The sequence below is a fragment of the Crinia signifera genome, chromosome 2 (assembly GCF_055691185.1).
Source record: "Crinia signifera chromosome 2, ASM5569118v1, whole genome shotgun sequence".
Classification (NCBI taxonomy): domain Eukaryota; kingdom Metazoa; phylum Chordata; class Amphibia; order Anura; family Myobatrachidae; genus Crinia; species Crinia signifera.
The window spans coordinates 399902225-399921435 of record NC_139218.1 but is presented as its reverse complement, the minus strand read 5'-3'; the positions used below and the strand labels follow the sequence as shown (position 1 = coordinate 399921435).

General features: G+C 50.7%; 1 protein-coding gene across 2 annotated transcripts in view; it reads left to right on the top strand.

The window, feature by feature from the left end:
• Nucleotides 1-8920: 8920 nt before the first annotated feature.
• INPPL1 (inositol polyphosphate phosphatase like 1) overlaps nt 8921-19211 on the top strand; it is a 58594-nt gene continuing 48303 nt past the window's right edge. Inside the window, exons 1-2 of one of the 2 annotated variants that reach the window (XM_083170546.1) lie at nt 8921-9283; nt 9686-9894. In XM_083170546.1, coding sequence (XP_083026672.1) covers nt 9716-9894 — 179 coding nt within the window. In that variant the 5' untranslated portion in view covers nt 8921-9283; nt 9686-9715. Of the gene's footprint in view, nt 9301-9685; nt 9895-19211 lie in introns of both variants that reach the window. The other variant, XM_083170545.1, reaches the window with a different exon arrangement.

Below are 19211 nucleotides of genomic sequence, written 5' to 3'. Positions count from 1 at the left end.
AAATAGCGGGAGGGGGGCGAGGCGAATTGTGGGAGGGGGTTCGGGGGTGCCGTAAATCGTGGGAGAGGGTCCGCGGGGGGTGCCGTGAATAGCAGGAGGGGGGTCCGCGAATCGCAGGAGGGGGCTTGGGTCCGCAAATCGCAGGAGGGGGGCACAGGGGGGCCGCGAATCGCGGGAGGGGGGATGCGGGGGGTGCCGTGAATCACTGGAGGGGGGGTCGCGGGTGGGGTTGCCGCGAATCGTGGGGAGGATATGTGTGGTCTGTACAGTGGGGATGTGATTGGAATTGAGGATACTGTGGACACTGAAGACTTGATGCAGAATTGGGTGGTTGCGCTATACAGTATTAATCAGTTATCCATGGATTAAAACATGGGTATTTATTCAGATTAAAAATACTCCAAAGATAATAGTATCAGTGCACATACTAAACTAGATAGCTTTAAGAAAAAGGAAAATAATAATAAATAAAATATGGATATACATGAAATTGGTGCTGCAATGTTTTGTATATGGGGTTATCTACCAGAAAGTCACCTCATGTCCAGTTGTGTCCTGTCCTCTTTTGGGTCCAAAAGGAAAGTAGTCCCAAGGCAATGGGTGAACAGTGAGATTAGGTGGATCTGCCACTTTATTGCCTCCACTATTTTGATATGACGGAACTCCACAGATAATTATGGATGTGGGATCCTGGCTTGGCAGTGTTACAGAGGTGGCGTTCCTCCACAAAGATGGTGATGCCTGTCCTAGGATCCTGCACTCCAAGGGGTGTAAGTGGTCCCAGTGAAAATTCCAATTCAGAGATAGTGCTGGCAGGCACAAACTTGAGGGGATGATGGATAATAAAATGAAGCTGGATGGGTGTACCACTGACCAACGCGTTTCGCTGCCCCTGCAGCTTTTTCAAGCAGGGGCAGCGAAACGCGTTGGTCAGTGGTACAACCATCCAGCTGCATTTTATTATCCATCATCCCCTCATGTTTGTGCCTGCCAGTCTGCTGTTGTCCTGTATTACTACAGGTGATGTACCCTGACCTTTAGTATATGTGCGGAGTCTGCTCTGTTCATTATATGGGTTATCTTGGTGGATCCGCTCAGCCAGGAGCCCAGGCTACCAGTAGGCAAAGGGTCCTGCACAGCTGGGAGCAGATGATTACTTGATGTCCTCTGAGGATTCCCAAGTTCTGGAGAGTGTGGAAGATGGAAGGTCAATACAACAGCATTATTATTAGTCCACCCAGACCAATAATTATCTACAAAAGTGCCAGTTCTAACTAGTCTGCCTTAACTGGACCCAAGATAAAAGTATGTGGCAAATACCTGGCTTCCAAATAGCATATTCACTGCAGTGCTCATCTTTGGCCTGTAGGTGGCGCTGTGTTTCTACATTATAACAGTCTTTGAGGAAGCAAAAACACAAGGTGACTATTGCACAGTTCTGTCTCCCTTCAATAAAATCTGCAGAGGTCTATGCAATGGATATATAAACCACATTGTCTCCAGGAACAGCAAAATCGTCATAGTGCAACAGAGTCCGAGTTTTCTGGAGGCGCAGGATACTGGCCGAACTTGACTTTTTTTTTAAAGCGGCAAGCATTTACAGGACCTGGACCTCCACAGAAGACAACAGTTTCCATAAAGAGAAGACTTCACAAATGCAACTACAGAGGGTCCACCACAAGGTGCTAACCATTCATAGACCTCCAAAATAAAGGCCAGATTAGATCTTACCTGAAAAAACATCCAGGCTAGGTCTGGAGCAGGACTCTTTGGACAGAAAGAACTAAGATCAACCTGTACCAGTCGTCAGGACAAGGCTATGAAGCATACCACATCTGAAACACACATCAGAATCAGAATCACTTTATTGGCCATGTATACTCTTGTTGTATACTAGGAATTTGTGTGGATACAGTGCAGCTTCAAGCATGGTACAAGAGGGATGATAGGACATACATCAGGTGCGCATACAAATGACAATTCACATGTTAGGATTTGCACGGTCAGATAGAGCAGTCAGGTGTTAGATGAGCAGTATCTTAGAGTACATTGTCCAATAGCAGAATAGCTGTCGGGAAGAAGCTTTCTGCGGTTCTAGATGACTTGGCAGGGATGGACCTGAAATCTCTACCTGATGGGAGAATATCAAACAAGTTATGGCCAGGGTGGAGTTTGTCCGCCACGATCTTCCCAGCTCGTTTCTTGACCCTGCTTAAGTATTGTTCCCTTACAGGGGGGAGGTCCGTCCCAATAATCTTCTCTGCTGTCCTCACCACTCTGCAGGCTTCATTTGTCAGTTTCATTGGCCCCTCCATACCAGATTGTAATAGAGGAGCATAGAACGGACTCCACGATAGCAGTGTAGAAGAGCTGCAGCAGCTCCTGCGGAATTTTTTCAGTTGCCTCAGAAAGAACAGCCGCTGTTGGGCCTTTTTGACAATGGAAGTTATGTTGGGCTCCCATCTGAGGTTGCGAGAGATTTTTGTCCCAAGGAATTTACCCATGACACCACTCTGTTGGAAATTACCAGGGGAAAGCAGCCCAGCGGTCTTGTAGGCAAAGAAGTGACATATTCTACAATAGACGAGTCAGTCACCTCCCACTCATCGCCAAGGAACTCCCAGTCGCCATCCTCCCACCTCACCACCAAGGAAGTCCCAGTCACCCTACACCCCTCACCGCCAAGGAATGCACAGTCACCCTCCACCCTCCTCACCGCCAAGGAACTCCCTGTCACCCTCCACTTACCTCACCACCAAAGAACTCACAGTCACCCTACACAAGTGGTAGCCAACTCCAGTCCTCGAGAGCTACCAACAGTTCATATTTTCCAGACAACCTAGCTGCTGCACAGGTGCTTATTACTCGCTGACACATTATAAGTGATTCACAGGTGGAGCTAATTACTTCACTTGTGATTCTGTGAGATCTGGAAAACATTAACTGTTGGTAGCTCTCAAGTGTCACGTTTCGTGAAGCACCAGCTGGAGTGTAACGGAAGCTGGGTGCTTTGATATAAGGTTGTTGCATTAACGACAGAAGGGAGTGAAGCAATGAGATAAAATAAACCTTATTTAATGAAGATACAGGTTATGAATAATGGCACAATAGTAATACTGTAGTTTGTGAGATGATAAAGTCAATAACATACAATACTTATTGCAGAGGTTGATGATGCTTGACAATTGGGAAGAAGTATTGGAAGATTGGTTGAAGAATTGGATGATTGAATTGGGTTTGGATGACTGAATGAAGAATTGGAAGATTGGTTGAAGAATTGGATGATTGAATGAAGAATTGGATGATTGAACGAAGATTGGATGATTGGATGAGGATTGGATGATTGGAATGAAGATTGGATGAAAATTGGATGATTGGATGAGGATTGGATGATTGGAATAAGGATTGGGTGGTGGAGTCCAAATGATCTTGCTGATTAGGATCGTGGCTGCAGAACCAGTATATTCACAGAGAATGACGGTCAGGAATAAGGATAAAGATAATACCCCTTTGGGGGGCTAACCTTGTCCAGTCCGTATAGGCGGCAGCAGGTTCCGTGATGGTGAGGTATGCAGGGAGACGATCAGCAGGAATAGAGGATGACTTCACCGGAGGCGCAGGAACTGTAGTAAGTTCTACAGAAAGCCAGGAGAGCTCAATGATGTGAGTGCATCGACATCATTGTACTGACTGCCGGTCTTGCCCGGCAAGTCAGTATTTGAAGGGTGAGCTGCGTGCTGATTGGACACTGTTTGACAGCACTGAATGGAGCTGCGCAGCATAGGTGGTTGGATCCCAAAAGATGGCCGCCGCCAGAGGAGGCGACAGAAACTAGCCGGTGGTGATTGTGCGTGGATGCGCTGCTGCCGGCGTTTCCAGCCAGAAGGCTGACCAGACACAGACCCATCATGGCGGCTCATGTCTGACGCCACCCAGACCCTGCATGGCACCGGAATACACACCACCACTGTCACCAGACGGTGACAGCGCGAGAGCATGCACACCACCAGCATGGGGCACAGCAGCGGAGGTAAGCGCCAGGGCAGGAGACACGCTGATATGGGACCTAAGGCTAGGCACAGCAAAGGGGAACCGGTTAGCAGCCATGGTGGTCGTGACATCAATGACTGGAGTTGGCTACCCCAGCCCTACACCCACCTCATTGCAAAGGAACTCACAGTCACCCTTGACCTACCTCACCACCAAGGAACTCCCAGTCACCCTCAACCTACCTCACCGCCAAGGAACTCCCAGTCACCTTACAACCACCTCATTGCCAAGGAATGCTCAGTCACCCTCCTCCATCCTCACTACCATCTAATACCCAGTCACCCTCCCGACATCTCATTGATAAGGAACGTCCTGTAACCTCCCAGTCACTGCCAACGAACTCCCAGTCACCCTCCAGCCACTACACTGCCAAGGAATGCCCAGTCACCCTTCAGACACCCCACTGCCGAGGAACGCCCAGTCAACCCCCAGACACCAAAGAACAGCCAGTCACCTCCCACTCACCCCCACCTCCACCTCCAAGGCACGCCCAGTCGCCTCTTACTCAGCCCAGACGCGTTTCTCTGCTTGGAGGGTGCAGCTTTATCAAAGCTGCACCCCTCCAAGCAGTGAAACGCGTCAGAAGTTTATCTTGGACCGGACCTGCTGATTCACATTTGATTTCCTCCAATTGGACCCTTGAGTGACCGTGGTCGCCCACTCCTCATACATAGAGGCCACTCTGTTGGCCCTTACCACTAGCAGGAATCAAGGTTGGACACCCTTGTTCTCCAACATTGAACACTTGGCCTCACAGACCCCACCAACCTTGAGGACACCTGCCCAATACCTCCCTGAGATCGCAACCTCTAGCGTCGCAAGTCACCCATGGCTCTAACATCCAGCCTATAACATCAATGGGTCCCACTTAAGTGGTCGTACTGTTGCATTCATCTGAGGACATCTCTACAAATAATTGCACTCGGGATTGGACAATCCATAATTACAAGTGGTAACTATTAGCCCAGTGGGCACCCACACTTTACTCACCAGCTGTACCCCTTATTTCACCATTACATATCATCCATTGGTCCTACAAATTTCAGCCTCCGGTCCAGATTTTTTTCTTAAATCACCAATTTTTTATACATTTTTCATTTATTATTGTGTCATGTATGTCATGTTTTTAAACTGTTATTAAATATTGTATGATCTTTCATCACAACAGCGCCACTTTCTTTTCTTTTTTACCAGGTGTGTGTGTGTATGTGTAGTAGTGTGACACACAGGAAGGAGAGGGAGCTGTGCAGGAGTAGCTGTGTGTGTGTGTGTGGTGTGTAATAGTGTGAAACACAGGAGTGTGACACATGGGAAGGAGAGGGAGTTGTGCAGTAGTAGCTGTATGTGTGTACTGCATGTAGTAGTGTGACACACAAGGAGAGGGAGCTGTGCACGAGTAGCGGTGTGTGTGTGTGTATAGTGTAGTGTAGGGTGACACACACAGGAAGGAGAGGGAGCAGTGCAAGAGTAGCTGTGTGTGTATAGTATAGTGTGACACACACAGGAAGGAGAGGGAGCTGTGCAGCAGTAGGAGTAGCTGTGTGTGTAGTGTAGTAGTGTGACACACAGGAAGGAGAGGGAGATGTGCAGGAGTAGTTGTGTGTGGTGTGTAGTAGTGTGACACACACAGGAAGGAGAGGGAGTAGTGCAAGAGTAGCTGTGTGTGTATAATATAGTGTAGTGTGACACACACAGGAAGGAGAGGTAGTTGTGCAGGAGTAGCGGTGTGTGTATAGTGTAGTGTAGGGTGACACACACAGGAAAGAGAGCGAGCTGTGCAGCAGCAGGAGTAGTTGTGTGTGTGTAGTGTGACACACAGGAAGGAGAGGGAGCTGTGCAGCAGCGGGAGTAGATATATGTGTGTATATTGTAGTGTGGTAGTGTGACACTCACAGGAAGCAGAGGGAGCTGTGCAGCAGCAGGAGTATCTATGTGTGTATAGTGTAGTGTCGTGTAGTGTGACACACACAGGAAGCAGAGGAGCTGTACAGCAGGAGTAGCTGTGTGTGTGTATAGTGTAGTGTGACACACACACAGGAAGGAGAGGGGTCTGTGCAGCAGCAGGAGTAGCTGTGTGTGTATAGTGTAGTGTAGTGTGACACACACAGGAAGCAGAGGAGCTGTGCAGCAGGAGTAGCTGTGTGTGTATAGTGTGTGTGTGTAGTGTGGTGTAGTGTGACACACAGGAAGCAGAGGAGCTGTGCAGCAGGATTAGCTGTGTGTGTATAGTGTGTGTGTGTGTGTAGTGTAGTGTGACACACAGGAAGCAGAGGGAGCTGTGCAGCAGCAGGAGTAGGTGTGTGTGTGTGTGTTGTAGTGTGTGTGTGTGTTGTAGTGTAGTAGTGTGACACACACAGGAAGCAGAGGGAGCTGTGCAGCAGCAGGTGTGTGTGTAGTGTAGTGTGGTAGTGTGACATACACAGGAAGCAGAGGGAGCTGTGCAGCAGGAGTATTTGTGTGTGTATAGGGTAGTGTAGTAGTGTACCACACACACAGGAAGGAGAGGGATCTGTGCAGCAGCAGGAGTAGCTGTGTGTGTAAAGTGTAGTGTAGTGTAGTGTGACACACACACAGGAAGCAGAGGAGCTGTGCAGCAGGAGTAGCTGTGTGTGTATAGTGTTTGTGTATAGTGTGAGTAGTGTGAGACACACACAGGAAGGAGAGGGGTCTGTGCAGCAGCAGGAGTAGTTGTGTGTGTATAGTATAGTGTAGTGTGACACGGAAGCGGTCATCTATTAGAATGAACTTAGGTCTACAGTCATTAGGTCGACCCCACTAGGTCGACTGGCAGGAAGGTCGACCTGACTTAAGGTCGACATGGTCTTAAGGTCGAATTTGCATAAAGGTCGACGTGAGGAAGGTCGACTGGTCATAAGGTCGACATGGGGTTTTTCACTGTTTTTTGAGCCGACATGTGCCGACAGGCGGTATTTCATGCCCTACCATCCACTAGGGCGTGGAGGAGGTTATTAAAGCTGTGGCGAGCGAAGCGAGGGTCCGATTTTCATTGCCAACTGTGTCCATGTCGACTGTGTCGACATTCGGATAAAAAAAAAACAGTGAAAAACCCATCGACCTTATGACCAGTCGACCTTCCTCATGTCGACATTTATGCAAATTCGACCTTAAGTTATGTCGACCTTGGTCCATGTCGACCTTAAGTCATGTCGACCTTCCTGCCAGTCGACCTAGTGGGGTCGACCTAAGGACTGTAGACCTAAGTTCATTCTGACAGATGTACCGATTCCGTGTAGTGTAGTGTGGTGTAGTGTGACACACACAGGAAGCAGAGGAGCTGTGCAGCAGCAGGAGTAGTTGTGTGTGTATAGTGTAGTGTAGTAGTGTGACACACACAGGAAGCAGAGGGAGCTGTGCAGGAGTACTGTGTGTATAGTGTGTATAGTGTAGTGTGACACACACAGGAAGCAGAGGGAACTGTGCAGCAGCAGGAGTAGCTGTGTGTGTATAGTGTGTGTATTGTAGTGTGACACACACAGGAAGCAGAGGGAGCTGTGTGTGTATAGTGTGTGTAGTGTAGTGTGACACACACAGGAAGCAGAGGGAGCTGTGCAGCATCAGGAGTAGCTGTGTGTGTATAGTGTGTGTAGTGTAGTGTAGTGTGACACACACAGGAAGCAGAGGGAGCTGTGCAGCAGCAGTAGCTGTGTATGTATAGTGTGTGTAGTGTAGTGTGACACACACAGGAAGCAGAGGGAGCTGTGCAGCAGCAGGAGTAGCTGTGTGTGTATAGTGTGTGTAGTGTAGTGTGACACACACAGGAAGCAGAGGGAGCTGTGCAGCAGGAGTAGGTGTGTGTGTGTATAGTGTAGTGTAGTGTGACACACACAGGAAGCAGAGGGAGCTATGCAGCAGGAGTAGCTGTGTGTGTATAGTGTGTGTAGTGTAGTGTGACACACACAGGAAGCAGAGGGAGCTGTGCAGCAGCAGGAGTAGCTGTGTGTGTATAGTGTGTGTAGTGTAGTGTGACACACACAGGAAGCAGAGGGAGCTGTGCAGCAGGAGTAGGTGTGTGTGTGTGTATAGTGTAGTGTGACACACACAGGAAGCAGAGGGAGCTGTGCAGCAGGAGTAGATGTGTGTGTAGTGTAGTGTAGTGTAGTGTGACACACACAGGAAGCAGAGGGAGCTGTGCAGGAGTAGTTGTGTGTATAGTGTAGTGTAGTGTGACACACACAGGAAGCAGAGGGAGCTGTGCAGCAGGAGTAGGTGTGTGTGTATAGTGTAGTGTAGTGTAGTGTGACACACACAGGAAGCAGAGGGAGCTGTGCAGCAGGAGTAGATGTGTGTGTAGTGTAGTGTGACACACACAGGAAGCAGAGGGAGCTGTGCAGCAGCAGGAGTAGTTGTGTGTGTATAGTGTAGTAGTGTGACACACACAGGAAGCAGAGGGAGCTGTGCAGCAGGAGTAGCTGTGTGTGTGTGTGTGTGTATAGTGTAGTGTATAGTGTAGTGTGACACACACAGGAAGCAGAGGGAGCTGTGCAGCAGGAGTAGCTGTGTGTGTATAGTATAGTGTAGTGTAGTGTGACACACACAGGAAGCAGAGGGAGCTGTGCAACAGGAGTAGCTGTGTGTGTGTGTATAGTGTAGTAGTGTGACACACACAGGAAGCAGAGGGAGCTGTGCAGCAGGAGTAGCTGTGTGTGTGTGTGTGTGTGTATAGTGTAGTGTATAGTGTAGTGTAGTGTGACACACACAGGAAGCAGAGGTAGCTGTGCAGCAGGAGTAGCTGTGTGTGTATAGTATAGTGTAGTGTAGTGTGACACACACAGGAAGCAGAGGGAGCTGTGCAACAGGAGTAGCTGTGTGTGTGTATAGTATTGTGTAGTGTAGTGTAGTGTGACACACACAGGAAGCAGAGGGAGCTGTGCAGCAGGAGTAGCGGGGAGGTGGGATAATCGCAGTTTCCTCTCTGACGCAGGAGAATCGGGGTCAGGATAGAATCGCAGCGACTCCCGGGGACTCCTTCCTGCCCCCTCCCGCCGGTGCCAGCCCCATGCCCGCAGACCCCTCCCCGGGGGGCAGAGATGATGATGCCCGGCCAGGGACATATGCTGGGAGCCGCTGCCTGGGGCTGGGGTGTAGTCGGGGGGCAGTGACCGGGCCCAGACCGGGGGCTCCAGCCTCTCACCCTGCGGACACATTGTAGCTGCTGCCTGATACATTGTTACACTCTGTGCCCCCCTCACCCCCAGCCAGGGGCTGTCTCTGTGTGAGTGAGCTGTCTCTGTGAGTAAACTCTCTTACTGTCTCTGTGTGAGTGCTGAGCTGTCTCTGTGTGAGTGAGTTGTCTCTTGCTGTCTCTGTGTGACTGAGCTGTCTCTCTACTGTATGGGAGTTAGTTATCTCTTGCTGTCTCTTTATGTGAGTGAGCTGTCTCTTGCTGTCTGTGAGTGAGCTGTCTCTTGCTGTCTGTTTGTGAGTGAGCTGTCTCTTGCTGTCTGTTTGTGAGTGAGCTGTCTCTTGCTGTCTGTTTGTGAGTGAGCTGTCTCTTGCTGTCTGTTTGTGAGTGAGCTGTCTCTTGCTGTCTGTGTGAGTGAGCTGTCTCTTGCTGTCTCTGTGTGAGTGAGCTGTCTCCTGCTGTCTCTGTGTCAGGACTTCTCTTTGTCCATAGTTTGGATCATTGCATCGCCCTGCCCTGGCTATGGCATCATCTGGCTGTGCCAGTGCCCAGGGGCCTGTAGGGAACATGGCCCTGCCCTGGTACCACCGGGATCTGAGCCGGGCAGCGGCGGAGGACCTGCTTGCCAAGGCTGGCCGAGATGGCAGCTTCCTGGTACGAGACAGCGAGAGTGTCACTGGAGCCTATGCCCTGTGTGTGCTGTGAGTATGGGGTCTCCTGGGGGGTAATATCATGTATATAATGTCTATTATATCCTGTAGTGCCAACATATACTGCTGCGCTGCTTATGCACAGGCACCAAGGTACCCAGGCAGTGGTTACTGTGCCCAAGCTGCTGCCCCTTTTTAAGCTGGTAACCAATACAATCTGATGCTAGTGAGGGGAAGCGGTGGGCATGGCACCCAAGAGCTTGCAATCCAGAACTTATTCAGACCTTTGTAAATGTCATCTGTTTAATGTATAAACCCCCCCCCCCCTACATTTATGTGTGTATTGTGTTACAATGTATAACCCCCCCCCCCCTACATTTATGTGTGTATTGTGTTACAATGTGTAAGTAGTGGTAACGCACACTGTGTGTATACGGCGCTGTGGAAGCCTTGTGGCACCATATAGGTAATAGGTGATCCGCTGCATGATACAGAACACATGGGGAGAGAGATAAAGTATCATCCAACACAACCTGCAACATGGCACTTAAAAGCATGTTGGCTGGAACAGTCTCTCCCCGAGCTTTGCTACATATCCCCCAACTGTCACTTTTCAAACACAGCCTGTAATGTGGCAGTAAGTAGGTGATTGGCTGGTATTTATGAGGTAAGAGAGATAAAACAGCTGGAGATAAAGTACCAGGCAACCAGCTGTTATCTGTGATGTTACAGCTTTTGGGTATACAGTGGCAATTAGGAGCTGGTACCTTATCTCCATCCCCTTTATCTCTCTCTCTCTCCAAAGCTTGGTAAATAGACCCACATATCTGTTCACTTTATCTCTCTCCAAGCTTTGATAAATCGCCCCCAGAATACAATTTGATTTATCGATGGTCACGGGAATGATGTGACCGATGTTTTGGGAACATGTCTCTGTTGTGCACTGGCCCCGGTCTGTGTTGGGGAGGGCCCAGGGGCCACTGGGAGCAGTTTAGAGGCGAGTTCCAACGCTCGTCGCAGGCCACTATTATGCCTGGGTTATAGGGGATCAAAGAAGGCGGGGCCAATGTTTATTTTACCCCCGGACAGGTTATCTGGGGTCTCCCCTTTCCTACCCACCCTCACACCTCTGCCCTGTGCCAGGAGGTAAGTATACCACCATGTGGCCCTCATTCGCCCAGTGCAGGGGCCCTTGCTGCCAGACCAGGAGTGCTCAGTAATATGCTATAAGTGGTTATATCACATGTATTGCGATCAGTACTAAGCAGCAGGTAGGAAACGTTCCTAAAATAACGATTTGGAGGGGAGGTGCACCAAACCTCGGTGAGAGAAGGGTGAAGTTTGTCAAAGCAGCCAATCAGCCTCATTTCAGGGACTGCTAGATAAATGGCAGCTACAAGCTGATTGGTTGGGCAACATCTCCATGTAATCATTTACATGGCTTCATACATGTGTGTCTTGTGGGTACCATTCTCCGGATGTCACCTCCGCCCCTGTCCCCTTCCAGCGTGCTGTCTCATGGCTACAGTGAGATGTCACTGCAGATGTGACCGTGATGTCACTGCAGATGTGACCGTGATGTCTCTGCAGATGTGACCGTGATGTCTCTGCAGATGTGACCGTGATGTGACCGCAATGTCACTGCCGATGTGACCGTGATGTCACCGCAGATGTGACCGTGATGTTACCGCAGATGTGACCGTGATGTCACTGCAGATGTGACCGTGATGTCGCTGCAGATGTGACCGTGATGTCGCTGCAGATGTGACCGTGATGTGACCGCAATGTCACTGCCGATGTGACCGTGATGTCACTGCAGATGTGACCGTGATGTCACTGCAGATGTGACCGTGATGTGACCGCAATGTCACTGCCGATGTGACCGTGATGTCACTGCCGATGTGACCGTGATGTCACTGCAGACGTTACATCTGTGTCTCAGGTTATGTGTCCTGTCTGTATTTACGGCTGAGGGTTAGGTGGCGGCCTGTAGAGTGTATCAGGAGGTCCCCCGCCTCTCTGGGGAAGCATTGCCCACATTGGTGTGGTGGGTGTCTCCTGCAGCTCAGGGGTCTGCCTGATATACTGTATATAGCGGGAGGGGGGCTGTATACACGGTGTTATACCGTACACGTTATATAGCGGGAGGGGGCTGTATACACAGTGTTATACCGTACACGTTATATAGCGGGAGGGGGCTGTATACACAGTGTTATACCGTACACGTTATATAGCGGGAGGGGGTCTGTATACACAGTGTTATACTGTACACGTTATATAGCGGGAGGGGGTCTGTATACACGGTGTTATACTGTACACGTTATATAGCGGGAGGGGGCTGTATACACGGTGTTATACCGTACACGTGTTATATAGCGGGAGGGGGCTGTATACACTGTGTTATACCGTACACGTTATATAGCGGGAGGGGGCTGTATACACTGTGTTATACTGTACACGTTATATAGCGGGAGGGGGTCTGTATACACGGTGTTATACCGTACACGTTATATAGCGGGAGGGGGCTGTATACACGGTGTTATACCGTACACGTTATATAGCGGGAGGGGGGCTGTATACACAGTGTTATACCGTACACGTTATATAGCGGGAGGGGGGCTGTATACACAGTGTTATACCGTACACGTTATATAGCGGGAGGGGGGCTGTATACACTGTGTTATACCCTACACGTTATATAGCGGGAGGGGGGTGTATACACTGTGTTATACTGTACACGTTATATAGCGGGAGGGAGCTGTATACACTGTGTTATACCGTACACGTTATATAGCGGGAGGGGGGTGTATACACGGTGTTATACTGTACACGTTATATAGCGGGAGGGGGGCTGTATACACGGTGTTATACCGTACACGTTATATAGCGGGAGGGGGCTGTATACACGGTGTTATACCGTACACGTTATATAGCGGGAGGGGGGCTGTATACGCTGTGTTATACCGTACATGTTATATAGCGGGAGGGGGCTGTATACACTGTGTTATACCTTACACGTTATATAGCGGGAGGGGGCTGTATACGCGGTGTTATACCGTACACGTTATATAGCGGGAGGGGGCTGTATACACGGTGTTATACCGTACACGTTATATAGCGGGAGGGGGGCTGTATACACGGTGTTATACCGTACACGTTATATAGCGAGAGGGGGGTGTATACGCGGTGTTATATCGTACACGTTATATAGCGGGAGGGGGCTGTATACACTGTGTTATACCGTACACGTTATATAGCGGGAGGGGGGCTGTATACACTGTGTTATACCGTACACGTTATATAGCGGGAGGGGGGCTGTGTACACGGTGTTATACCGTACACGTTATATAGCGGGAGGGGGGCTGTATACACTGTGTTATACCGTACACGTTATATAGCGGGAGGGGGGCTGTATACACTGTTATACCGTACACGTTATATAGCGGGAGGGGGGCTGTATACACGGTGTTATACCGTACACGTTATATAGCGGGAGGGGGGCTGTATACGCGGTGTTATACCGTACACGTTATATAGCGGGAGGGGGGCTGTATACACTGTGTTATACCGTACACGTTGTATAGCGGGAGGGGGGCTGTATACACTGTGTTATACCGTACACGTTATATAGCGGGAGGGGGGCTGTATACACGGTGTTATACCGTACACGTTATATAGCGGGAGGGGGGTGTATACGCGGTGTTATATCGTACACGTTATATAGCCGGGGGGGGCTGTATATACGGCGTTATATCTCTGTAACTTCCTCTCGTTGTGTAGTCTGTTACATAACCTTACTGCTATGTGCGCTGTACTTGTGCCCCCAGGCTGAGATTACCTTCCCAAGCCATCCTACACATGATGACATCACCATGATGTCACATCATGACAGGTGACCCATCTCATTATACCTTATTAAATATGGATGAGATGAGCTGTGAGGCCCCGGGGCTCTGCCTGGCACTAACCTCAATTATAGCATCGCTGTGGATCAAAGGGTCTCTGTGGTCTACTCTACAATGCCACAAGCAACAGTTAACATGAGTATTTCATGTTTTTGTTGTCAATGTCGACATGGTCCCCATCCGGACACTTTACAGTGTATTATGTAACATCGGCGCTGCAGGCCGGTCTACGCAGCGCGTGTGATTTACAGTACACGTGTGACAATGGCGGGGGGTAGGTCCTGTCAGGAAACCCCTGTGTAGCCGCCTCTGCTTTCCTGCGAGGCTGCCGAAAGAGGAACTGGAGTCTTCACTTCCCCTGTATACTGGTTATATAAACACTGTGCCCGCGGCGGCGGCGGCGAGTCCTGTATGACAGCTGGGCGCTTATTAATCAATCTCTGCACTCTGTGTATTAGCATGTGTCTGTTCAATGATAATAAGAGGGATTTTATCTCCTGCTCTGGTCTGGCGTATGAGTTACTCTCCTGCTCTGGCCTGGCGTATGAGTTAATCTCCTGCTCTGGCCTGGCGTATGAGTTACTCTCCTGCTCTGGTCTGGCGTATGAGTTACTCTCCTGCTCTGGTCTGGCGTATGAGTTACTCTCCTGCTCTGGCCTGGCGTATGACTTAATCTCCTGCTCTGGTCTGGCGTATGAGTTACTCTCCTGCTCTGGTCTGGCGTATGAGTTACTCTCCTGCTCTGGTCTGGCGTATGAGTTACTCTCCTGCTCTGGCCTGGTGTATGAGTTACTCTCCTGCTCTGGTCTGGCGTATGAGTTACTCTCCTGCTCTGGCCTGGTGTATGAGTTACTCTCCTGCTCTGGCCTGGCGTATGAGTTACTCTCCTGCTCTGGTCTGGCGTATGAGTTACTCTCCTGCTCTGGCCTGGCGTATGAGTTACTCTCCTGCTCTGGTCTGGCGTATGAGTTACTCTCCTGCTCTGGTCTGGCGTATGAGTTACTCTCCTGCTCTGGCCTGGCGTATGAGTTACTCTCCTGCTCTGGTCTGGCGTATGAGTTAATCTCCTGCTCTGGTCTGGCGTATGAGTTAATCTCCTGCTCTGGCCTGGCGTATGAGTTACTCTCCTGCTCTGGTCTGGCGTATGAGTTAATCTCCTGCTCTGGTCTGGCGTATGAGTTACTCTTCTGCTCTGGCCTGGCGTATGAGTTACTCTCCTGCTCTGGTCTGGCGTATGAGTTACTCTCCTGCTCTGGCCTGGCGTATGAGTTAATCTCCTGCTCTGGTCTGGCGTTTGCGTTAATTTCCTGCTCTGGTCTGGCGTATGAGTTACTCTCCTGCTCTGGCCTGGCGTATGAGTTACTCTCCTGCTCTGGCCTGGTGTATGAGTTACTCTCCTGCTCTGGTCTGGCGTATGAGTTACTCTCCTGCTCTGGCATGGCGTATGAGTTAATCTGCTGCTCTGGCCTGGTGTATGAGTTACTCTCCTGCTCTGGTCTGGCGTATGAGTTACTCTCCTGCTCTGGCATGGCGTATGAGTTAATCTGCTGCTCTGGTCTGGTGTATGAGTTAATCTCCTGCTCTGGCCTGGCGTATGAGTTAATCTCCTGCTCTGGCCTGGCGTATGAGTTAATCTCCTGCTCTGGCCTGGCGTATGAGTTAATCTCCTGCTCTGGCCTGGCGTATGAGTTAATCTCCTGCTCTGGTCTGGCGTATGAGTTACTCTCCTGCTCTGGTCTGGCGTATGAGTTACTCTCCTGCTCTGGTCTGGCGTATGAGTTACTCTCCTGCTCTGGTCTGGCGTATAAGTTAATCTACTGCTCTGGCCTGGCGTATGAGTTACTCTCCTGCTCTGGTCTGGCGTATAAATTAATCTACTGCTCTGGCATGGCGTATGAGTTAATCTGCTGCTCTGGCCTGGCGTATGAGTATTTGTGCACAGTTGTTTGCAAACGATCTACTTGTGAGGCTTCAGTTGGCAGAAGCAGCCTAAGGGCCAGATGCTCTAGGCTTCAAAAGTGATAAAATGGAGAGTGATAAACAGCCAGCCAATCAGCTCCTGCCTGACATTTTTCAAACACAGTCTGTGACATGGCAGGTAGGAGCTGATTGGCTGGCTATTTATCACTCTCCATTTTATCACTTTTGAAGCTTAGTGCATCTGGCCCTAAGTTATCTGGTGCTGGTTGAAGTATTGGTTCAGTAACTTTGTTACAATGTTGCTGTTGTCTGCGAAACTATTACCCCTCAGGGACTGTAGTTATTCCTGCGGGTAGCGGGGTAATTGGCCCACCAGGTTTCTGCATATCTGTCTGACCAGACAATGTCGGCGTGATGGGGTCCGCCGTGGATGCAGACATGGTGGCTACACCCCCCTGTTCCCCCATGTCCCAGAAGTGCCGCACTAAGACCTAGTGACAGCCAGTGGAGCACATTGTCACATTCATGGCCCCGGTGTCTGTCACATTCATGGCCCCGGTGTCGGTGCTATGTGACATGGGGCAGACGTAGTAAAAGAGGTAACAAAGCAGCCAATCAGCTCTTACTGTCATTTCCATGTTACAGGTTGTATTTGAAAAAAATGGCTTTTGGGAGCTAATTGACTGCTACTTTATCTCTTTTTACTTTATCTCCAGGCCTTTGTACATCTACCCCTTTGGCATCTGATCCTGCTATATCAGAAGATGGGTGACTTTGGCCATAAAGGTCTCTACAGGTTAGCTGTGTCACTCATTGGATGTTAATGGAATACAGTGTTTCCCAGTATTCCCATGTCTGTGCCCGCTTAAGCCTTCAATTCCTGTTATTAGCCGTCAGGAGTGGCATCCGGTGTGGTCCTCGGCTGCTGTAGCTCACCCACCTCAATGTTCCCCATACTGTGCCTTCCCAGGTGGTCTTCTGCGTATTCCTGGGGTAACTCATATAGTTATGGTCTCCCTGTCAGCGTGATCCAGTCTGGCCGGTCTACGCCGTCCTCTGTCATTATCAGGGTGTTGTCACCCACAAGGCCACCGCTGCCTGGAAGTCCTCCGTTCTCTGGAAACTGGAGAGACTCCTCTGTGGGACATTCCCGGGAGATCCGGCACCAAAGATCCTTCCCTAAGCCACTGATTTGCTAATTACACATGTGCATTATCAAGTTGGCAAAGCACATTAATTGGCCATTAAGCGATTGTGAGGCATATGTACTAAGTCTTGGAGTGATAAAGTACCAGCTCCAACTGTCATTTTTTAAACACAGCCTGCAACATGCCAGTTAGGAGCTGATGCTTAGTACATCTCGCGTGTGTGTGTATAGGTTCTCTCCATTATCGTCTGATGTGTACAGGTAGGAAGTGGCACAGAGGGGACCCCGTATCCTGCTCCGTGCGGTTTCCAGTGACCCGAGGCAGAAGAAGTGTAACAGGGAAGTGGTTAAACCTTTCTAATAACCGGTATCGTTTCCCTATAAATTTCCTAAACAACGTCTGAATGGGATCCGCGCATCCTCGGAGACTCTGCGGCTGCTGCGAGCTTCCTGCGCCTCCTCTCCGTATCCTCGGGATTAATCCCCGGATCAGAGACAGTCAGCCAGTCCTGCATAGCTGGGGGCAGCTGGATGCAGCAGGCGACGTTACAGAGGGTCCGGTTACCCCTCACCCTGCGCATCAGCTGCTTTGTGTGTTATTTATAGCTGTGTAACAATCGCCCTGTGTCTGCTCCTGTAACCTGTGCTGCGTTCCGGGCGATGCCCCTAAGTGCCCATAGGTGCAGCTGAGCACCTCTTATTGGGAAGTGTTGGGCATGTGCACTCTGTGAGGGGGCCGTGCAGAAGCCCCCAGGGTAACCTGCACAATTATTCGGCCTATGGATTCTGAGCCTGTTCCCAATCAGAGTCCGCATGGCTGGTAAAGGGCAATAAAAAAATTGCAAAAAACTCAGGTCAACCTTTTGGTGCCTTGCTAACAGCGGGCACAGGGGTGGGAGGAGCTTTGCTTACAGCGGGCACAGGGGTGGGAGGAGCTTTGCTTACAGCGGGCACAGGGGTGGAAGGAGCTTTGCTTACAGTGGGCACAGGGGTGGGAGGAGCTTTGCTTACAGCGGGCACAGGGGTGGGAGGAGCTTTAACAGCAGGCACGGGTGGGAGGAGCTTTGCTTGCAACGGGCACAGGGACCGGAGGAGCCTTGCTAGCAGCGGGCACAGGGGTGGGAGGAGCTTTGCTAGCAGCAGGCACAGGGGCGGGAGGAGCTTTGCTAACAGCGGGCACAGGGGTGGGAAGAGCTTTACTTCTAGCGGGCACAGAGGTGGCAGGAGCTTTGCTTACAGCTGGCACAGAGGTGGGAGGAGCTATGGTATCCACAAGTATAGGGATGGGAGGAGCTTTGCTAGCAGCGGGCACAGGGGTGGGAGGAGCTTTGCTTACAGCAGGCACATAGGCGGGAGGAGCTTTGCTAGCAGCGGGCACAGGGGTGGGAGGAGCCTTGCTAGCAGCGGGCACAGGGGTGGGAGGAGCTTTGCTAACAGCAGGCACAGGGGTATGAGGAGCTTTGCTAACAGCGGCCACAGGGGTGGGAGGAGCTTTACTTCCAGTGGGCACAGGGGGGCGAGGAGCTTTTCTTACAGCGGGCACAGAGGTGGCAGGAGCTTTGCTTACAGCTGGCACAGAGGTGGGAGTAGCTATGGTATCCACAAGTATAGGGGTGGGAGGAGCTTTGCAAGCAGCGAGCGCAGGGGTGGGAGGAGCTTTGCTAACAACGGGCACATAGACGGGAGGAGGTTTGCTAGCAGCGGGCACAGGGGCGGGAGGAGCCTTGCTAGCAGCGGGCACAGGGGTGGGAGGAGCTTTGCTAACAGCGGGCACAGGGGTGGGAGGAGCTTTGCTAACAGCGGGCACAGGGGTGGGAGGAGCTTTGCTAACAGCGGGCGCAGGGGTGGGAGGAGCTTTGCAAGCAGCGAGTGCAGGGGTGGGAGGAGCTTTGCAAGCAGCGAGCACAGGGGTGGGAGGAGCTTTGCTAACAACGGGCACAGGGGTGGGAGGAGCTTTGTTAACAGCGGGCACAGGAGCTTTGCTAACAGCGGGCACAGGGGTGGGAGGAGCTTTGCTAACAGCGGGCACAGGGGTGGGAGGAGCTTTGCTAACAGCGGGCACAGGGGGCGAGGAGCTTTGCTTACAGGGGGCACAGGTGTGGCATGAGCTTTGCTTACAGCAGGCACAGAGGTGGGGGGAGCTGTGCTAACCACAAGTATAGGGGTGGGAGGAGCTTTGTTAACAGCGGCACAGAGGTGGGAGGAGCCTCTCTAACTGAGCAGACACAGTGGGCCTTATTTTGGTTCATTCTTTCTGACAAAATCCTTCTTAGATGGGCAAAACCATGTGCACTGCAGGGGGGGCAGATATTACTTGTGCAGAGAGAATTAGATTTGGGTGGGGTTTTACTTCAAAGTGAGATCTATATTGCAGTGTAAAAATAAAGCAGCCAGTA